At 50.8% G+C, this 18,832-nt stretch overlaps 1 protein-coding gene across 7 annotated transcripts; it reads left to right on the plus strand.

Annotated features, from left to right (window-relative positions):
* The first annotated feature begins 926 nt into the window (after positions 1–926).
* EFHD1 (EF-hand domain family member D1) lies at positions 927–16,414 on the plus strand. 7 transcript variants are annotated; one of them, NM_001031773.1, is given in 4 exon segments: positions 927–1,317; positions 8,404–8,551; positions 13,506–13,640; positions 14,719–15,242. In NM_001031773.1, coding segments are annotated over 4 exon segments (717 nt in total). In that variant the 5' UTR covers positions 927–1,018; the 3' UTR covers positions 14,854–15,242.
* Positions 16,415–18,832: the final 2,418 nt, after the last annotated feature.

The raw sequence follows: 18,832 nt of genomic DNA on the forward strand, positions 1-18,832 counted from the left end.
GCCGCGCACCCAGCCTACAGCCGTCACCTGCCCTCCTTTGGCTACGACAGTGTTACGTGCTGTCCTTCCTTTAGAAACCAGTCACTTCTGTGTATTTCATGGTACTTGTTTTTTAGATATCACGTGTTTCCACGTTTATGTTTGCACATTTGGAGTATCTTCCTGCGAAATGCTTGCAGGAGGAACCCCTCGCCCTCACGTGCTGCCCTGTGTGTGCTGCAGCCTGCAGCAGCAGCCAGGGTTGCTCTGAGTGGCCTCAGCAGCCCCTTTCTGCGTAGGTTCGGTCGTCAGGAGCTGTTAATAGGTGCAGCTGGAGGTCGCCGCGTTACGGCGGGGTTACAAAGCTGCTTCCCGGCCGCCTTCAGCCGAGGCACTGCTAAAAGCAGCCCTCGCTGCTGCTCTGTGACCCTCAGGCTCAGGCACGAGCGAGTCACAAGCAGGCGCTGCCTCCGAGCCGCCGCTTTCTTCCCTCTCTCCTTCCGCGGGAGTAAATCCCATCAGCGAGCAGCCTGACCCACGCTAATCCCGTTTCGGGGGCTCTGTCGGGTACCTCGCCGGGACCGGCAGGGTCGGAGCTGGGAGGCACGGCGCTGGCGGCGCAGCCCGGCGAGCGGGCGGCAGGTCGTGCGGCGCCGGGGGGCTGCCCGCCTTCCTCGCGCTTTGCAGGAGGAGGGGGAGCGCGGGGCCGGGCCGGGCCGGGCCGATCCGAGCTCTGTCCCGGCTTAACTGGAGGCGACAGGGAGGCACGCGGCAGGGCTTAAGGGCCCCGCGGCCCGCGGCGGGCAATCGCTCCCCGCACGGCGGGGTCGCACCGGGTGGCGGGCGGCCGCGGCCCGAGTGTGACGCGGGAAACCACCCGCACCCCTCCAGGGCGGCCGCCGCGCCTCCTCCAGCGGCGCCCCGCCCCGTCCCGCTCCGCTCCGCCCCGCCCGCCGCCTCCGAGAGAGGGAATAAAGTTCAGGGCCGGGACAGGCGGTGCTGCGCACAGCGTGAGCGCGGCCCGCGGCGGTGCGGGGCGATGGCCTCGGAGGAGCTGGCGCAGAAACTGCAGCGGCGGCTGCTGCTGGAGGAGAGCGGGGCGGAGGCGGAGGGCGATGAGGAGGAAGCGGCGGTCTCGGCCCCATCCGAGACGGGCGAGGAGGAGCGGAGCTGCCTGACGGCCAGCGCGGGCGCGGAGCTGAGCGCTAAGCTGGCCCGGCGGCACGACATCAACGAGGGCGCGGCGCAGCCCCGCCGGGCGGCCGTCTTCAACCCCTACACCGAGTTCAAGGAGTTCAGTCGCCGGCAGATCAAGGACATGGAGCGCATGTTCCGCCTGTGAGTGCCGCGGGGTTGGCCGGGCCCCTCCGCCGCGTTCCTTTACTTCCGTCCCGGCTGTCTCCGTGCGTGCGGTGGGCGGTGGGTGCGAGGGGGGCTGGACGCCGCAGTGCTGCCCCGCGCTCCGCTCGCTTCCGTTCGGCCGCTTTCCCAGGGCCGGGGGTGAGGATGGGTGCTCGCGGTGGCACCCGGCAGCTGTGGCTTTATGGGGGTGGCGCGTAGGACGAGGAGAAGCACCTGTGTGTCCTTGTGTGAGGGGGACGAGCGCTGTGCACGGCTGCGTGCCGCTGGTGACGGCTGCTGCCTGCAGGTACGGCTGACCTTTGCTTGGCTTCCTCCGGCGTCCTGCTGTGTGCTTGGCGGGGCCGGGACGGGAGCAGTGCTGCTGCAGCAGCCCTGCTGTGTGTCCCCGTGCCTTATAGTCATGCTGTGTGCCTGCCTTCAGCAGCTGGGTGTCCCCTGCAGCTCTGCTCGGCAGCATTGTGGCTCCAACTGCGGTCTTGTTGGCCGGGCTTTGTGTTCCCTTCTTTGCACTCAAATGAAGCTTGAATGTGGCTTCCTCTTCTCTTTTCCTGGGATGGAGTTCCCCTCCTGTCAGGAACATTCGTACTAAACTCAAGTGATGCAGAGCGCTGTTTGTGTAAAGCAAAGCACTTCTGCTTAACCAGGGCCGTGTTCCAGCCCTGCTGTGTGCTCTGCGTGCTCTGTCCCAGCTCCTGCATTTGGGCTGTGTGTGAGTGCCTTTGTTGTCCTTTCGGTGCCCCAAATCTCTGCTCCCTGGGACCGACGTTCCCAACCTCGAGGAGAGGGGCAGGGCTTGGGGTGGGGATGCTGCCTGGCACGAGGAGGCCGGGCCACGAAGGAGCCATGTGGGGTGCAGAGAGCTGCTTCGGCTCATGGAGGTGTCTGCAGCAGGGTTTGTAACTTGTCAGGTCTTTCTCCTGTCTGAAAGCTGCCTTGAGCATGTCGGAGGTTGGGCTGAGAGGCAGGGCTCCCTTGAATGCTTCCACTTCACGGCTCTGTGGGGTGTTGCTGGCCCCTGACAGGACTGTTGCTGCGGGAAACCTAGCGGTGTGCCTGTGGGGAGGCATTCATTTCTCTGAGTGTGCCGGAGGTCTTTGTTGTGTGGGCTGCTTTGCATCGGCAGCTGGGCACGGGGAGGGAGGTCTCTGGGCAAGATTTCTGCTCTGTTTGCTCCTGTACCCCTTCTGGCAGCTGGTGAAGGGGTGCTCTGTGCGGAGGGTCAAGATGTGGGACTGTGAGGGGCAGGAGGATGAAATGTGTTGGTGGTGCCTGTGGCGTTGGAGCTGGGGGTAGGAGCAGGGAGTGGGCAGGGATGCCGACTCGGAAGGGAAAAGGAAAGGAACAACTGTGATTGGGGAAATAGAAAGTGGAAGAGCTGAATTGCAGCTGAATTTTTAGACAATGAGCTCATTAAATGCAGGCCTTACAAGTGGGGAATCTAGGCTTTGCAGTTGAATGCTAATCAGCAGTTCAGTGTAGCTGGGAAGCATTGTGTGCCCTTTAAGGACCATTGCAGCTGAGCGCTGGTCAGCTTGCCAGAATGGGATGGGGCTGGGCTGCCTGCTGCCATGGCCCCACGGGATGGTGGGAGTCCTCTCTCCGGGCAGGACGATGGAAACTCGTCCTGGTATCGGCTGTGCTGGAGGCAGCTGGAGTTGGCTGTAGGGGATCTGGTCTTTGCTCCATCTGGTTGCAGCAACCTGTTTTAAGTACTGGCCAGCACCACGTGCTCCAGAAGGAGAGGAAATACTCCTCTTAATTCCTGCCTGTCCGAGCTAGAGTTAATGTGATTAAGGGTTTTATGCTTTGTATGGCTTATTGGCCCCAGCAACAACAACCTAGGATTTTTCTTACTAATGTTAGATATTACAAACAGGCAGCCATGTTGTCCTATTGCCACCAGATGCCAAGTTTCTGCTGTTGACTTCCTATCCCTGGGGTCTGGGAGCAGGGCTTTGCTTGGGCTTGGCTCGCCCTCCTGTTTGAGCCTCGTGTCCCTGCTCCTGTGTGCTTGAGGAGTGTCCCAGGTGCAGCACTGGGATGCTGTGGCTGTGCCACCCCAGGGGCCACTGCTGCCAAGCATAGATGTGCCTCAGGTGGCAACGGGAGCTCTTGGAGTGGGCCTTTATTTCTTTATTTTGGCCGAGGGAGCAGGATGTCTGCAGCTCAGGCTAATTATAATGCGACCTAATTAGTTGCCTGTTCTGACAGTGTGTGGTGATGGTGGTAACCACAATAACCTCTCTTCCCAAAGTCTTGCAAGCAGGCTCTGGGGAGCTCTGGAGTCCTGCAGCTCACCTTGCTGTGATCTCATCTGGGCAAAGGCAGCTTGTGGGCAGGTGTGTGTGAGTGAGAGCTGGGCTGAGTGACCTCCCTGAGGTATGTAGCGGGGGAGGAGAGCAGCCGCCAGATTAGTCTGCAGAGTGGGAGGAAGTGCATGAATTCCAGCACTGCTGTTGCACTTAGGGAATTTCATGTGCTGCCCACTCATTTCCCCACTCGACAGGCACGAGGCAGTCATGAAGCCTGTGGTCTCCCTTCGACCCCCTGAAGCAGCCTGAGAGGCCCGGGCTGGGTGCACACTGGTGCTGCACACCCTCATTCACCCTGGGATGGCTGTGCTCCTGCTGTGACCGGCTGTCCCTGATCTGCCACCAGCTGCCCAGTGATCAGGGAGGTAATTCTGATGGGAGGCTTGGCTGCCCAAGGCTGTGTCGTTCCAGCTCTGCAGAGGAAATCTGTGTGTAGACTTCCATCTTGTCCTATCCCTTCAAGAGTAAAGCATGGCAGAGGGATTGGAAATCCTTGCTGGTGATGGGAGTCTGCTCCGGCTCCAGTATGGAGGAGTTATCAAAGCTCTTGACATGTAAGGTGATACACAGTGCCCAGAGGAAATCAAGTGCTGCTTAGAAAGGATTTTGAAATATTTAAGAGGAGATTATTACCACTTCAGCACCATTACTCTGATTTGTTTCAGAGCCCGTGTTAGGCCATTACAGCAAGCGGGAGCTGCAGATCAAAGTACAGTTGCCCACAGTGTGTGCAGCAAGCTTCGGTAGGGTGGATGTGTACAGGAAGGGCTGGTTTTTGTTCCAGTCTTTCTCAAGGAGTGTGAATATTTAGAAATTGCTCTTTGATCCTCCAGTATTTGGGATTTCTCGTTCAACTATCCTTTTTTTTTTTTGTTTGGTGGCTTTCTTATTAAGACAACTGGTGAGGTAGCTGCCGAGTCAGTACTGGTAATGCAGTCCTCAGCTTTTCCTTTTTCCTTTTCTTCCTTTCCCAGTCCTTTTATCTTCTGTGGTGTAAACATCCAGCTGTGCTGCATAACACCATTGCGGTGATTGTACTAGCACAGTAATTGCACATAATACACTACTTGCCCTTAAATAAGTATTTTCAGTTAAGTATTGCCTCTTTCCTTCCTTGCCCCTATTGCTGTTGCCTCTTTCCTCCCCCAGTGCTCCAGCAGCAGGAACACTCTGCAGCCTGGGTGGAAGTGAGCCAGCCTGGGAATCTGGGTGCATCCTTGTTGCAGCAGATTTTGGCAGCAGCTCAGTGTCTCATCTGCTGCCAGGATTGTTACTGTGGCTGTACTGCAAAGCCTTTCTGTGTCAGCCATGGTGCTTGTAGCTGTGTGCGGTGTCCCAGCTCATCTGTGGGGCCACAGCTGCGCTGTTGCAGAAGGGCACCCACCACAGCCCTGTTGCTGACATGCTGCTGGAGCTGCCCCATCTCTGCATGCCTGAGATGTGAGATATCTTTGCCTTTCAGTGTGAGAGCCCCTCGGTAATGCTTGTGTGTTGCTAGGGTGAACCTTGGCTGGCAGCCTGGGCAGCTTTGAGCATGCAGGGAGCAAAGCTCTGGTGTCATGGCAGGACAGAGGGTGACGGCAGGGCTGGTGAGGCAGCTGGGCACGCAGGTGCTGCATAGTCCTGCTGTGCCACCTCTGCAGTATAGGACAGGGTGGCTTTCAGGATGCTGGGATATGTTTAGGGGTCAAACCGGCTCCAGTGCTCTCCTCCGGCTCTGCTTGTTACCTGTGCTATCCTTGCAAGGTGTGTGTCATCCTGCAGGAGCAGGGCTGCTGTGCTGGCAGCGCAATGGGTAAGTGCTGCCCAGGGCCTGGCTGGAGCCCGGGGTGATGCAGGGGAGCTCCCAGAAGGCAGTCGGTGTGGTTTTGGGTTGGGCCGAGGAGAGCTGGGACTGATGCTCCCCATGTTCAGCTCTGTAACAACTGTGCTGTACCTTGTTGTGCCAAGTGCCTGCACCCGTGGGGGTGCGGCAGGGAATGAATGACACCTTCTCTCATGCCCTATAAATACGTCTCTCCCTAAATAGTCTGGCCATGCAGCTGTGTGTCGGTCGTGTGGCTGTGCCAAGGTCCTAAAATACTCGCACTGCTCTGGGAGGAGAGTGGGGGTGGGGAGGGAATGCAGCAGTTTGCAGGGTGCTGTGCTGCTCCATGGGTGGCAGTGAGTGCCTGGGAGCTGCCACGTCCTGCTGTCCCCAGCCATGAGTGACTGGGAAGCTGACTCTGGGGGATGAGTGTGCCTGCTGAGCTGCTGCCCCTTGCCAGTGGCCTGTCCTGCATTGAAGTGCTCCTCTGGGGCCGCCCAGCCCTGTGCACTGAACACCTATTGTGTGGCTGGGACTGTGTGCTGTTCTGCTGCCTGTTCCTCACAATCCTGGCTTTGTGCTGCCTCTCTGCAGGATAGTTGAGCCCTGAAGCTGTGCCCAGTGGTGAGGCACCCAGTGTAGCCAGTTAACCCTTCTGGGTGGTGTCTGCCCTCCAGGCTCAGTGCTGAGATGAAGACAGGCACTGAGGACCAGTGTTTTCCTGCAGGTAGTATCTGCATCACAGGGGTAAGATGGGCCGGGCACCTTCCCTTCTTCTGGCTTCATCTCTGCCCTTCTCTGAGAGTGGCAGCCCTTGTTTGAGGGCTTGCTGTAGCTCTGCCTCCACAGCCAGCTAGAGAGCAGCATCAGCTTGTTAGGGTAGAGCAAACTAACAGAAAAAAGCAAATGCCCAGAGCCTCCCTGCCATGATATACAGTGGTGCCTTATCTGATGAAAGGCACTGCCTGTCCAGCTGCCTCACTCTAGAGGAACAGCTCCATACCCTTTTCCTCAAACTTACAGGGAAGGCAGTCTGACACTTAAATAAGGGAGAGATTGTACTTCATGCAACTCTGCAAGAGCATCTCAGAGCTAGGTTTGGTTGTGCTGCTTACACGTACCTTAAATTACTGATGCTTTTCTGCAGTGTGCCTGCTGTTTCTTCCTTTTCTGACCTGTCACTCTGTGACCTGGTTTCTGCTCCAGCAGAGGTTTCTCTCCTAGTTTCCCAGAAAGTAGTCCCATCTAGTGTCCTTAGATTTGCTGGCTGCAGGTGTGCCTGCGGGTTAGCAGCAGGGTCTGCAAGCCCACCAGGTGCTATCGCTTCTGTTCTCATGGGCTTGATACACTGGGCCTTATGGTAGTAGAGGTACAGTATAAAAACTGGTTTGGGAGGTGGTGGGGCTGTCTAAAAAGCAGCAGATGCCACCCTGGCTTGAAGGATCCCCACCTGGTGCTGTCGTGGGGCAATGCTGTTGGCTGCAGCCCTGCCTTGTGCTGCCTACGCCTGCATGCGGCTCAGGGCCAGCAGCTTTGTTCATGCTTTTCTCAGCCGCAGCTTCCTCTGCAGCTGTGAGGTTTCTGAGCTGGAAAGGGCTTTCTTCCAGAGCAACCACAATTGTGCAGGTCTTGGTCTGGGATGGCTGCAGCTGTTGTGCTCTTTGGAAGAGAGCTAATAGTGAATGAATGATGGGTGGAAGGATTTCACTAGCTCCTGACAGAGAAGAGGGCTTCAGCACAGTGTGTAGGGCTTCCTCTCTGAACAGTCAAGATATAACTGCATTGGGTTTGAGATGGCGGGGAAGGAGGCCAGGGCAGCAGCAGGCACTGCAGCAGGGTTAAGCCTAGCCAGACCCTGCCCCATCCTGCTGTGAGAGCCCTGGTTTTGTGCTGGACCCCAATGGCCAGCTCTGATCTGACTCACTTTCTGATTTAGGAATGAATCTTGATGTGGTGGGACTTCTCCCTCTGAGTGAATGCAGGGGCTGACAAGGCTGGGATGAGGGATGGCTATTGAACAGTTCAGAAGTGAAGTTCATCTCTTGTGTCTTCAGACTTTGAAACCCAGTAACGATTTTCATGGCTATGAAGCGCTGGGTATTCCTCTCCTGCTGGCAGAGGATGTCAAGGGAGGAACTGGTGCACAGTCTCAGTCTGAGAGCTGCAGATCACTGCCTCCCTCCCTTATTTCTACCCTTACCTCCTGCAAGGAGTTCTTTTACAATTTTTTTGTGCTCTCATGGGAGGATGGTCCTACTCCAGCCTTGCTCCTAGACCTGTCCCAAGGTGCGTGTAAATCTGTTCTCCTCCCGTTGCTGTCTTGCAGCCATCAGGCACCAAGCCAGGATTACAGCAGTGTACTGTGCTTCCCTCAGCCTGCTTCTGTGCTCTGCCTCAGGGCACTGAATCAACAGCTGCCCTGAAGCAGAGTGCTTATGTAGTGCAAAAGCATTTCAGAGAGCAGAGATCTTAACAGCCAAGTGGGTGTCTTTTGCTTACAAAGGAAGATAGCCTCCTTTCAGGGGAGGTTCTGGTTGGTCTGTGCACCCTGTTTCTCCTCTAAATGAGCTTGAGAGCAGGCAGCAGCTGGCTCTGGCATGCCTTTGCTGCTCCATGCTGCTGCATGGTGTAAGCTGTGTGCAAGTTAACTTCATGCTGGACACGTAAGTGGGTGAGACGGAAATCCCAAGATAAGCTGAGTTCCTCTTCTTTCTGTGTGGGGTGGTTTTGCTTGAGCTTCTGAGTACTTCCCTCTTGGAAGAGACAGCTCTGAAAGTGGCCTATCACTTCCCTGAGCTTAATATAATCTGTGCTGTACAGCTTCTATCTGCTGTATGTTGAACTGCTTTGTGTTTATTCCAGTTGTTCAGTTCTTCTGGGAAAAAATGCTCCTGCATTCAGAGAATGATGAGGACTGACCCTCTCCCTCTTTGTACCCCACAGGTATGACTCAGGACGGGATGGATACATCGACCTGATGGAGCTGAAACTGATGATGGAAAAGCTGGGAGCCCCGCAGACCCACCTGGGCCTGAAGAACATGATCAAAGAGGTGGATGAAGACTTTGATGGGAAGCTCAGCTTCCGTGAGGTAAGGTGGCGTGGGTACATCTGGGGATGTGGTTGTGGGGTAGAAGGGAGGAGGCAGCCCTGTTCTCCAACTGTTGTCCCGTCCCTTCCATATTCCTCCTATTGTGGGATGTGGTGAAGCAGCAGGTGGGCCTTGGGCAGATCCAAGTCTGAAGCACTGTCAGCAACCACCTCCACATTCATCTTCCAGTCAGCAAAGAGATCTGTCATTGCTCTGCTCTGCTGCTGCTGGTCATCAGTTATGCTGGAGGAGATAAGACCCCTGCTGTGGGCAGGGCAGGAGCTGCTGCTGGGTGGAAGAAGAGAGGGCGCTTAGTCAGTGGCACTTGTGCAGTCAAGGGTACCTAGCCTTTATCACAGCAGTTATCACAACCTCCTGTTGAATAATCTTATACTAGGTTTTGATTGCTGCCTGTATCAGTGTGCATAACAGTGTGGCTTTATACATTAACCAGCAGCTCCTCAGGCAGTACAGTTACTTGACTCCTGCAGCAGTGGAAGGCTGTGTGGCCATCCTGCTGCTCCTCCCTCCAGGATGTGTTGGAGATAGGGAAGCTTTGCTGCTCAGGACCTGTTTGTGGAGGGACTTGTGTGCTCTTGCCACACTTCTAGGGTGGGTATCTGGTTGTGGGGGTGAGGTGCAGAGCACTCAACAGTTCAGGATGTTGTTCTTGATTTTGAAACTGCCATTTGTTTGGGGTGTTTTTTTTTTTTGAGGGATGGGGAAAATTAGGATGCTTCTGTCCACCATTTAGAGCTGTTGGGAATAACTGTATGCTAGCACTGCTCATACAGTCTTGCTTTGTTCCCTCTCACACACTGTTCCCATTATTGCTCAGAGGAATGCTTTCAACCACAGTGAGAGCCTCTGCTTATACCTGTGAAGTTCTAAGCTGGCAGTTCCTCTGTGCAGAAAAGGGTACCTGCTTAGGCAGTGGTGAACTGGAGGTAGCAAAGAATCCAGTGGAGCAGGAAGAGCAGAGTGTCCTTGGCCCCAAGTCACACTGGGGCAAGATAAGCACCAGAGGCAGCACAGACGCACACCTGTGATTGCCAAACCTCTGCGTGCACTGGAGAAGCCCTCTCTGCTTTGCTGTGTGCTGCCTGGACTCGTCTTTGGACTGGGTGAAGAGCTAGAACAGCTCCTGGGTTACGTGAGCAGTGCTGGAGATGCTTTCTCCAATGAAAGTGAAGTGCCTTTATCCCCCACGGCTCTGGGAGGTCCAGCCTGTGATGTCCTGGCAGTGGTTTTTCCAGCACAAGTGGCAGTGTGGCTCCTCTTCTGCTGCCACCTGTTTGGAGCACAGCCCCTTGCATGGCTACACATCAGCTGGCATGTGCTGAGTGTGCTGCCAGCTCTTGGCATGTGGCAGGCAGCAGCTGGTACTGTTGTTGTAGTTTGTCACCAGATGCAAGAAGATGGGCAAGCAAACAGAAGCTTGAGTGGTACACAGGCTGGAATGAGGCAATGTTACTGGCAGAGCTCTGGGGACAAATTACACAGTCTTGGCATGTACTCAAATCTTCCAGTGGTAGAGAGGAGCGGTGTGCTGGTTGTGTTGTTACAGAAGCGCTGGGCAAAGTGCTGGCAGGAAGATGGGCTTCCTGGTGTGTGAGGAGGCTTAAACCAGCCCTGTGGCCCTGCCCTGCTCCACTTCCTGCTAGTGGTGACTAGTGAGCACGTGGAGAGTGAGCTGACTCAGACCACTCTGATAATGCAAGGAGAAACCCTGTTTTAAATGCATGCCTGCACTCAGCAGCATGCAACTCCTCCACTGGAGGGCTTCTGTCTGTCTTTTCAGAGGATGTGTCCTGACAAACCTGCCTGAAAATACACTGCTTGAGGCCTGGCCAGAGGATTGCTAAGGTCCTCTTTCATTTGCAACAGGTCACCTTTTTGTAGTTGCTTTGGGTAGTGCTGTGTCCTCCTGTGCTGTGTAAGCTGTTATCTGGAAGGCTGTGTTGCTCAGACTTGCTGCTGACAAGCTGTGGGCCCTATTAGGAGCGCTGCTTGTACTGGTGACTTCTGAGAGTCTGTCAATTTATCAACCATTAACTGCATAATGTTTCCTTTGCAACTTGAGCCAGGCATCATTTCAGACTTTGAAATATCATGTACAGCAGAGGGAGAAAAATCTCCAGGTTCATTTTCTCATTACCACAGGAAAACAGAGTTAATTGGTATAATAGTGATGGTTAATTCTAGCTGTTATCTACAGCCTACCAGAATCCACCCACTTCCTCATACCCTCACTTGTTTAAGTGCTGACCCACGTCATGTTTGCTAGCAGGGTTTGTGCAAACCACAGCCTGGGGTGACACTGCTTCTCTGGCAAGCAGTTCCAAGGGCACTGCTGCCAGTCAGTCTGATACCTGTCCTCATGTCCTGAGGGTCAGCATGGTGTTCAGTGGGTTGCATGTCTGCAGCATAGCTCTGACTTGGCACTGATTAGGTCTTTGCTAATGAATGATGTGAGGGCAAATATCTATCTTGCTTCCAATGAAGTTTATGGGGTGGACAGAGTGTGTCCTGTTGTACCAGCTTTTTAAGAGCTGGGTCTTTAAAAGTATAGCATTTTTCACTTTGGCTTCTCTTGATATTTCTGTGATGCTTAGCTGCATGTACCATGTCCTGGGCCTAGCAAGAGTATGAAATGTGTTAGTTTCCTGATGAGCTCCTATTTCTGAATTTAAAATTTCTGATAGTGCTTGATGTTAAGTGAGGATTGATGCCTCAATAGCAGGTAACTGGTGAGGGTGGGCTGTGGACAGTGTTTGACGTAGGATGAATCATGAGATCTGGTGGAAACCAGAATGATGCCCTATGTTTGCATAGCAGGGTACTCAAGGGCTGGAGTTATGCTGCGTCCACTTGTGCTGGTGGCTTGCTCCTTGGTTTCCTTTTTAGCTTGCTTTCCTTGGCTGCAGCAGCCTGTATTCCATTGGAGGATTGCTTCCCCATCCCCTAGTTTCAGGATGATTCATGCACACTTGTGACTGGGTGTTTCCAGACCCCTCCCTGGGCAACAGCTGTGCCAGACCTCAGGATTGCGCTGCTTTTGCTGCACTTGTCCAATGCCAGGAAGTGGGACTTGCTGGGTGGATCAGAAACTGTGAGGAGGAACAGTAAGGACCAGCAGTGTGTGCAGCCTGGCCTGCCTGCTGGCTCTCCCTGCCCCCGTGCTCAGCTGTGGTGGCAGAAGAGAGGAACTGAGCCCAAGCCTAGTGGATCTGAGCAGAGCGAGAGCCTGCCTTGGGAAGGATTTGGTTTCTGTTCAGCAGAGTGTTCTTTGATTTGTTGCATGTTTCTTGGAGGAGAATTAAGTTTCTCCCCAGGCACAGACTGCTTTCTGGCTGCTCTGTACTGAGCACACAAGGCGTTACAAGGCCATTGCATGAAGCAAGGCCTGGTAACGCTGCCTCTGCGAGAGGGCAGCCAGCACTGCTGTCATCTCCACACCCCTCCCCATGGGAATCTTCCCAAACTCTCCCATCTCCATTGGTTTCTGTGAACAGTTTGAAAGAGAAGAGTAAGGCTTTCTCAGTTCAGATGCTGGGATTCTGCTGCCCTCCTCTGGGATAACACAGGCACTTTCTGGAGGAGAAAACCAAGTCCTAAAGTGCCAGGGATGTCAGGTGTGCCTGTGCAGATGGACTTCACAGCAGTTCTGTGTGGTATTTGGAGCTCTCACCCCTGGACTGAAGTGCTGCAGTGATGCATTATTACTAGACTCCTTTAGTACTGGGTGACTTGTTTCTGCCTCTGTTCCTTCAGTGTTGTACCAAGCAAGCACTGAGACACCTCCTGGGGTGCCCAAGAATAGCAAGTAATTGTGTGAATTTGCTTATCAGGTGAGGCAGACATCTTTATTTTTAAACAGCTGTTCTTGTCTCTTCTGTGTGGGGTTTTTTTAAGTGCTTTCCTTAATGGTAATGTGACTGATTCTTTCTCTTCTGCAATTCATTTGCCAGTTTGCACTTTGGTGCAGTGACTCCAGATTTGTAAAATGTCTGTAGTTCAGTGCAGGACAAAGGTTTCAAAACCAGTTAAGGGAGTACCAGTGTCCACAGTAAGTCACCTCTGAGTCACCTCTCATGAGGGCATGTCCCCGATCTGACCTGATATTAGAGAAGCTCTCCTATGTGTTATTTGATGGGCACAACAGAAATACCTGGGTGTTGCTCATCGTAGCTAAACCATTCAGGGTTTCCTGGAACATGCCGAGGCATTGCTCCAAGTGCTGGTTTGAGTAATCTTTCCCATGTCCTAGACAAGGAGCCAGTTGAAGTGACTGTGTGTTATTGTTCCTGGTGCATTTGGCCTTAATTTTGTTTTTTTCCTCCTATGCTGTGTGGACAGCAAGGCTTGGGAAATACTGAGGGCAGGGTTCATGGCGGCTGGACTGCCCCAAATTGCTTTCAAGTACACACCATTGCACTGATATCCTCCCTAGGGAAGTTGGGCTGTCACCTCAGTACAGAGAGACTGAGTTTGAGGTGTGAGGCAAGGCAGTCTTTGTCCTGCTTTCCATCCTGTGGGATGTGGGGTCTCAGATCATAACACTGGGGGAAGCTGATGGGGGGGGGGGGGGGAATCATTAGGATTCGGGGATATAGAGGGCTGGATCAGAGCCCACCTTGCAGTTGTACCAGGCAGGTGGGGACGGGCTCCTCTTGCTGTGTAGGAGCCCTGCAGCTGTGCTTCATCCTGGCATTGTTCCACACAGACCCTCTTCTAAGAGGTTTCTCTCTTTAGTCCAGCAGGGCTGTGTAGTAGAGCTAGGACATGAGAGCACAAGTTGCCATTTGGTTTCTATAAAACTGGCTTCATTTGCTCTGAAATGTCAATTCCTATCCCCTCTGTCTCCTCCTCCCCTGGGTGGGTGTCTGTCCTGTTTGCATTTTAATTCTTCATCTCAGTGAAGAACTCAAATGTTTCTTCTCTGTCTTGATAGTTCCTGCTGATTTTCCATAAAGCTGCAGCTGGGGAACTTGAGGAGGACAGTGGACTGTTGACTCTTGCAAAGCTCTCTGAGATAGATGTCTCCATTGAAGGAGTCAAAGGAGCCAAGAACTTCTTTGAAGCTAAGGTATGTTGCACCAAAGACAAACATGAAACTGCACATAGACCCTGACTGTCACTGAGATTCTAACCCTGCTTGCTTTTTAGTAGAAGATACTGTCTATTTTGTCCCTAGCTTTAAGAATATGTAACTTCATCTGGCCTTCACCTCAATTATTTTTTCCTTTCAGACTTTATTATCTAGCTACAGCATTCTTCTGCAGTTTAATCAACACTGAAATGCTTTCATTCAGGCTCTGCTGTGAGTCTTACCCTGATAGAGCTGACTGGTGGACTCATGTCCCTGTGGCCGAGAGCTGTACGTGACCAGCTGGCTGACTTCTTTTAGAAGACAAAAGCATCCTGGAAACAAATGCATTGGGACTGACTTTCTCATTTTTCAAAACTTGATCAGAGAGCTCAGTTTAGTGGTGAACGGAGTGTTTTGGAGTATAGAATTTCAGATGTCTTTCTTGAGCAGTTCTTTGTAACCTTTGGAATCAAAATTATTCCACAGAGTCCTGGTGCTGGCAGAAAGAGCTTTACACAATGAGAAGCTGACAAAGCACCCTTTTTGCAAGTTCTCTTGGGGAGAGAATAATCCTGCTTGCTTACATAAGAAGTTTTGTCCTGAGAGTGTAGCACAGCTATTGCACAGCAGATGTACTGAGATGAAAACTGGAAAAACAGCCAGCAAAAAAAATGTCTTTGATCTGCAGATTATCGGTGGTGTAGTATGATTATCTCAGATTTGGCTACAATTCAGATCTGTCTTCTGCTGTAGTTTTTCCCACTGTTTACTCACAACTTATGCTGTGCTGTGTGCTCACAGAAGTAATGCATTTGACCTAGTACTGATGGCACTGTTCTGGTTACTTGCTAGTGACTTATTAGTAAATGACCTTTCTTTCATGGATGTCCAAGTCAAGCAAGCTAGCAAGAACTGGATGTAAATACCCAAGTAGTGCAGTCTAATTAATACTTGACCCATGCTGACAGCTTCCCATTAAGCAATGAGGGGTGTAGTAAACAGTTTGCTCACTTAAGAGTAATTCAGACTTTGGTTCTGTCTCTGATGCAAAGCATTTGTCTTCTCTTTCATAAAGGTTCAAGCCCTTTCTTCAGCAAGTAAGTTTGAAGCAGAGATAAGAGCTGAGCAAGATGAGCGAAAGCGAGAAGAGGAGGAAAGGAAACACCGCCGAGCAGCTTTCAGGGAGTTGAAGTCTGCATTCACCCAGTAAGCAGCCAGCCAATACGCGCTCCGAGATTGCACAGGATTAGGTACGTTTTCCAGATCAGGGCTCTACCTGGAAAGAACAGCCTGGATCCTGCCAAGCGAAGCTGTAACAGATTTTAGTCTTCCTCTCTTGAAGATCATTCTGAGTTTCTAAGGACACAACTCTTGCAGTTACTATGCATTCATAACGATGTGAATCGTAAGAGCTGTGTGCATGCTGCTTGCTTTGAACTGTCAGGAGTACATCACCTGAAGTAGAAACAGCAGGTAGCAAGTCATGGGTAAGCACTGACAAGTGTTTACCTACTTCATTCTTTCTTTTTCTGTATGCTTTTCTCTTAACCTTCTTACTAATTCATTCCTTGCTTACATTCAAGTAGTGAGGTCTTGTGTAAAGCAGAGCGTACAAAGTACAGATTCACTTCCTGTATGTTTGTGTCACTGTTGTCACACATCCTTGACTTGTCAGTCTTCCTCAAAGCCCTGTGCTGCAGGCACTGAAAGCACTGTGAAGAGAGAAACACAACTACTAGGGACAGGGATCAAACTCATAATTTCCTGTAGCTTTTTTCTTCTGCCCAGTGCATTGGAGAGTCGTCCAGGTTTTTCCTTCTCTGAAGTGCCATACTAACCCTTCAGTAAGATGCAGGATTTCTGAGAACTTTAAAGGGGGGAAGCTGGCTCTCTAAAACAAGGAATAGAAAACTGAGTTGCCTAATCATGTATCTTTCACATTCCATCATGTTTAGTGTACTATATGGCTTCACTGTATTTTTCAGCCTTAGCCGTATCTGTTTTTAAGGGATATTGCCAGATGAATAACAAAATTAGATGGCACACAGGGTGTTTTTTTTTCCAATTTGGATATGTGCTCATCCTGAATCATAAAGGTGGTGGTGGTGGTGTTTGATTTCGTTAGACCTATAACACATGAAACCAGCCCAGCATCCTGAGCGATCCCTGCTCAAGAAGGGAAGACCAGGGAGGTTAGCATCTTTAGCTGAATTGGATTTAAAGGGCTTGCACTGTACTTAGCTATTTCCTTTAACACACACACACACACACACACACACACACACACACACACACACACACACACACACAGGAAACTTGCCCACAAATGTTAAATACCTGATGCTTGTCTGGATATATGCTGTAGGTTATGACAGAGGGAAGCTGTGTTCCCTTGGAGAGACCTCTCAAAACATGAATTTGCTCACGTTCTGTCTTTGTTGCCCCAGTTGGTGCATTTTTTTTCTCTCCAGACCAAAACTCAGCAGTCATCTTTTACGTTTGTCTGTTTTGCTTCTTAAACTATGAGCACTAAACTGTGAGCATGGAATAATGAATAGAAAAACCTCTATTCTTTAATGTCAGGTGAAAGAATTGCTAAACAATTAAACTGTGTGTATATATATCTTCACAGATTATATTTTATAAAATCACGCTTTTTTAGCTAAATATTTATAATTAAATGTTTTTATACTTGACAACAAAGCAAATAATTTCATCTTTGATTATTTCTCCTGTTGCTGAAATGTACAAATAAAGCACCATTATCTCCATTCTTGTCTGTGGATTATTTCAGGTCCCCAACTATACTATTTTGTTTACAAATCACTGCAGTGATCCCCACTCCACACTGTGCCAGTGTCTGAGCCCCAGAGCTTGGCATCCTGATTTGGGTGGGTGAGGAAGTGGAGGACCCTTCTTGATATGTTTTCCCCTTCTATACAGCAGCTCTGGTTTAAAAAGTTGTCATGTTTGCAACTTCTCAGAAAAGAACATGGCTGTGTAGATATTTGAAATATTGTCCACTGCTGAGTGTTGACAGCTGAACGTTGTCAGCCTCCCCATATCTTAAAATAGCCACTGCATCCCAGCCCTGATAGTGCTCCAGCTGGGAGCTAGGCAGATTGCTTCAGCTATGTTTCACTTTGCCTTTCCTTCCCCTTTTATATAAGGAACATACACAAGAGTCTTCAAGTGTATCCAAGCGTTTTGGTTTTGCCCTTGCTGATCTCCTAACCTTTGCTGGCAGGGTCAGGTAAGCATGGGAGGGCTCAGAAGGAGCCTTAACTGTATTGCTGCAGGCACAATCAAGTGATGAAAGGGGGGGGGGGAAAATACCCAGACAGATCTTTTATATAGCTCTGTACTGTATGTTGTGGGCAGCTGATGTGTTTGCCACGTGTCTGTGTGCCCTTGGATCTCTGAGGTCAGGTAAAGTTGGATGATGGCTTCTTAGTCTTCACTTCTGTGGGAAAATGGCAAAGCTGCAGCTCTTGAATTTTTCTTTTTCCCCTGGGAAGTGCGTAAGTGCTGTTGCCTTGTGTTAGTTTGCATGTGTAGCTGTGCAGGGCAGCAGGAGGGGAGGATGGTAAGAAAAGTTCTAATGTTTTTTTTTAATAATCTGAGTCAATTCTAGGTGACAGTTTTCAACAAGGGAATCAGTAGTGTGTGGCCCTTGCATAGCTCAGGCTGCAAAGCCTGGAAGGATGGTTCTTCCATCTGGTTGTGCGTCTGTAATAGGCCAAGATAACCAGGTGGGTTAATGCAAACCAGGGGGATGTGTAAGCATGGGTAAAAGGTTGCTCTCTAAGAAGAGGATCAGCTATGAAACCTGCAGTCGGTAGCAAGCTGACTTTGCTCCTTAGTCCTTTCCTGAGAGGGTGCCAGTCTCCTGGGTTAATTGGATTTTGTCCCAGCCCAGCTTTTTTTATGAGGTCATGTTTGGCATGCTGAGAGCAAGAGCGTCAGGTCTGTAGCTGTTCTGTTTGAGCTTTGTTCAATTCAAATAGGTGCTGTTTGCTGGCACTTTCATTCAGCGTAATGAAGAGTAAATGTCTTTGGATGTACATGTATTTTGAAGTTGCAACGTGAGTTTTGAAATCAGCTTTGCAAGAACTGATGTTGAGACGTTAATTGCTCTTTACATTGTTCTGTTTTGCTGGCAATTACTGGACTAAATGAAAGTGTAATTGGGTCATTCAGAAGTATTAAAAAAAGCCTAGCTGAATTTCTGAGTCAATGTTTACGGGCTAACAATATGGACTTAAGTTTATTTGTCTATAACTGATACACTGTAGTTCTTGATGCTGTCTTCTCTTTATGCCTGATGTCACCACGATGGCTTTTAAAAATCCTGGCAATATCAGCTCTGTTTACTGAAACGTGCTGGTTTGGCACCACTGAAGTGCCACAGGTGACTCTGGGTGTGCTTGTGAGGGTAAGAACAGGTATATTATATGGATGAGATGACCTGCAGATCTCCCTTCCTGTGTTATCCTATCAATCATTTTATACTGATATATTCTCAAAATGGATGCATTCAAGGCCAGGATGCATTCAAGGCCAGGCTGGATGTGGCTCTGTGCAGCCTGGTCAAGTGGTTGGCGACCCTGCACATAGCAGGGGGTTGAAACCAGATGATCATTGTGGTCCTTTTCAACCCAGGCCATCCTATGATTTAATGAAAAATCTATTGCAGATGCAGGTCTTTCCCGGGACGGATGACGACTTGTCTCAGGTCACTGAGTTCCTAGAACAGGAACTTCAGCTCATCCTTTATCCCTGGAGGATTTTTGTTTAAAATTTCCTAGAGAAGGAGACGTACAGCTGGGAAGTCACGAGTACTTCAGCAAACACTGAGACTGAGTTCTTAAATTGCAGTGTGTTTCTCACTGATATTGCTGTGATACTTGTTAGGAGGGCAGCAGACACGGTGTGATGGCAGAAGCTCTTACCTGAACAGCTCGGTGTGAGCACACTCGAGGAAAAGGGAAACAATACAATCTGGGAGTATCTTGCCTCCAGTTTCTTCGTGGCATAGAATTTAGGCTTTAGCTGTGAAGACTAAGCTGACTAAATTGAATTGTAACCTCATGGGAGTGTCCAAATAAGTCCTTGGCAAGATGGATTGCAATAACCAGAGTACTTCACTGTTGCTTTTCAAACTCAACTTGCCAAATCTAAGAAAGATG

The sequence above is a fragment of the Gallus gallus genome, chromosome 9 (genome assembly GCF_016699485.2).
Source record: "Gallus gallus isolate bGalGal1 chromosome 9, bGalGal1.mat.broiler.GRCg7b, whole genome shotgun sequence".
In the NCBI taxonomy this organism is placed as follows: domain Eukaryota; kingdom Metazoa; phylum Chordata; class Aves; order Galliformes; family Phasianidae; genus Gallus; species Gallus gallus.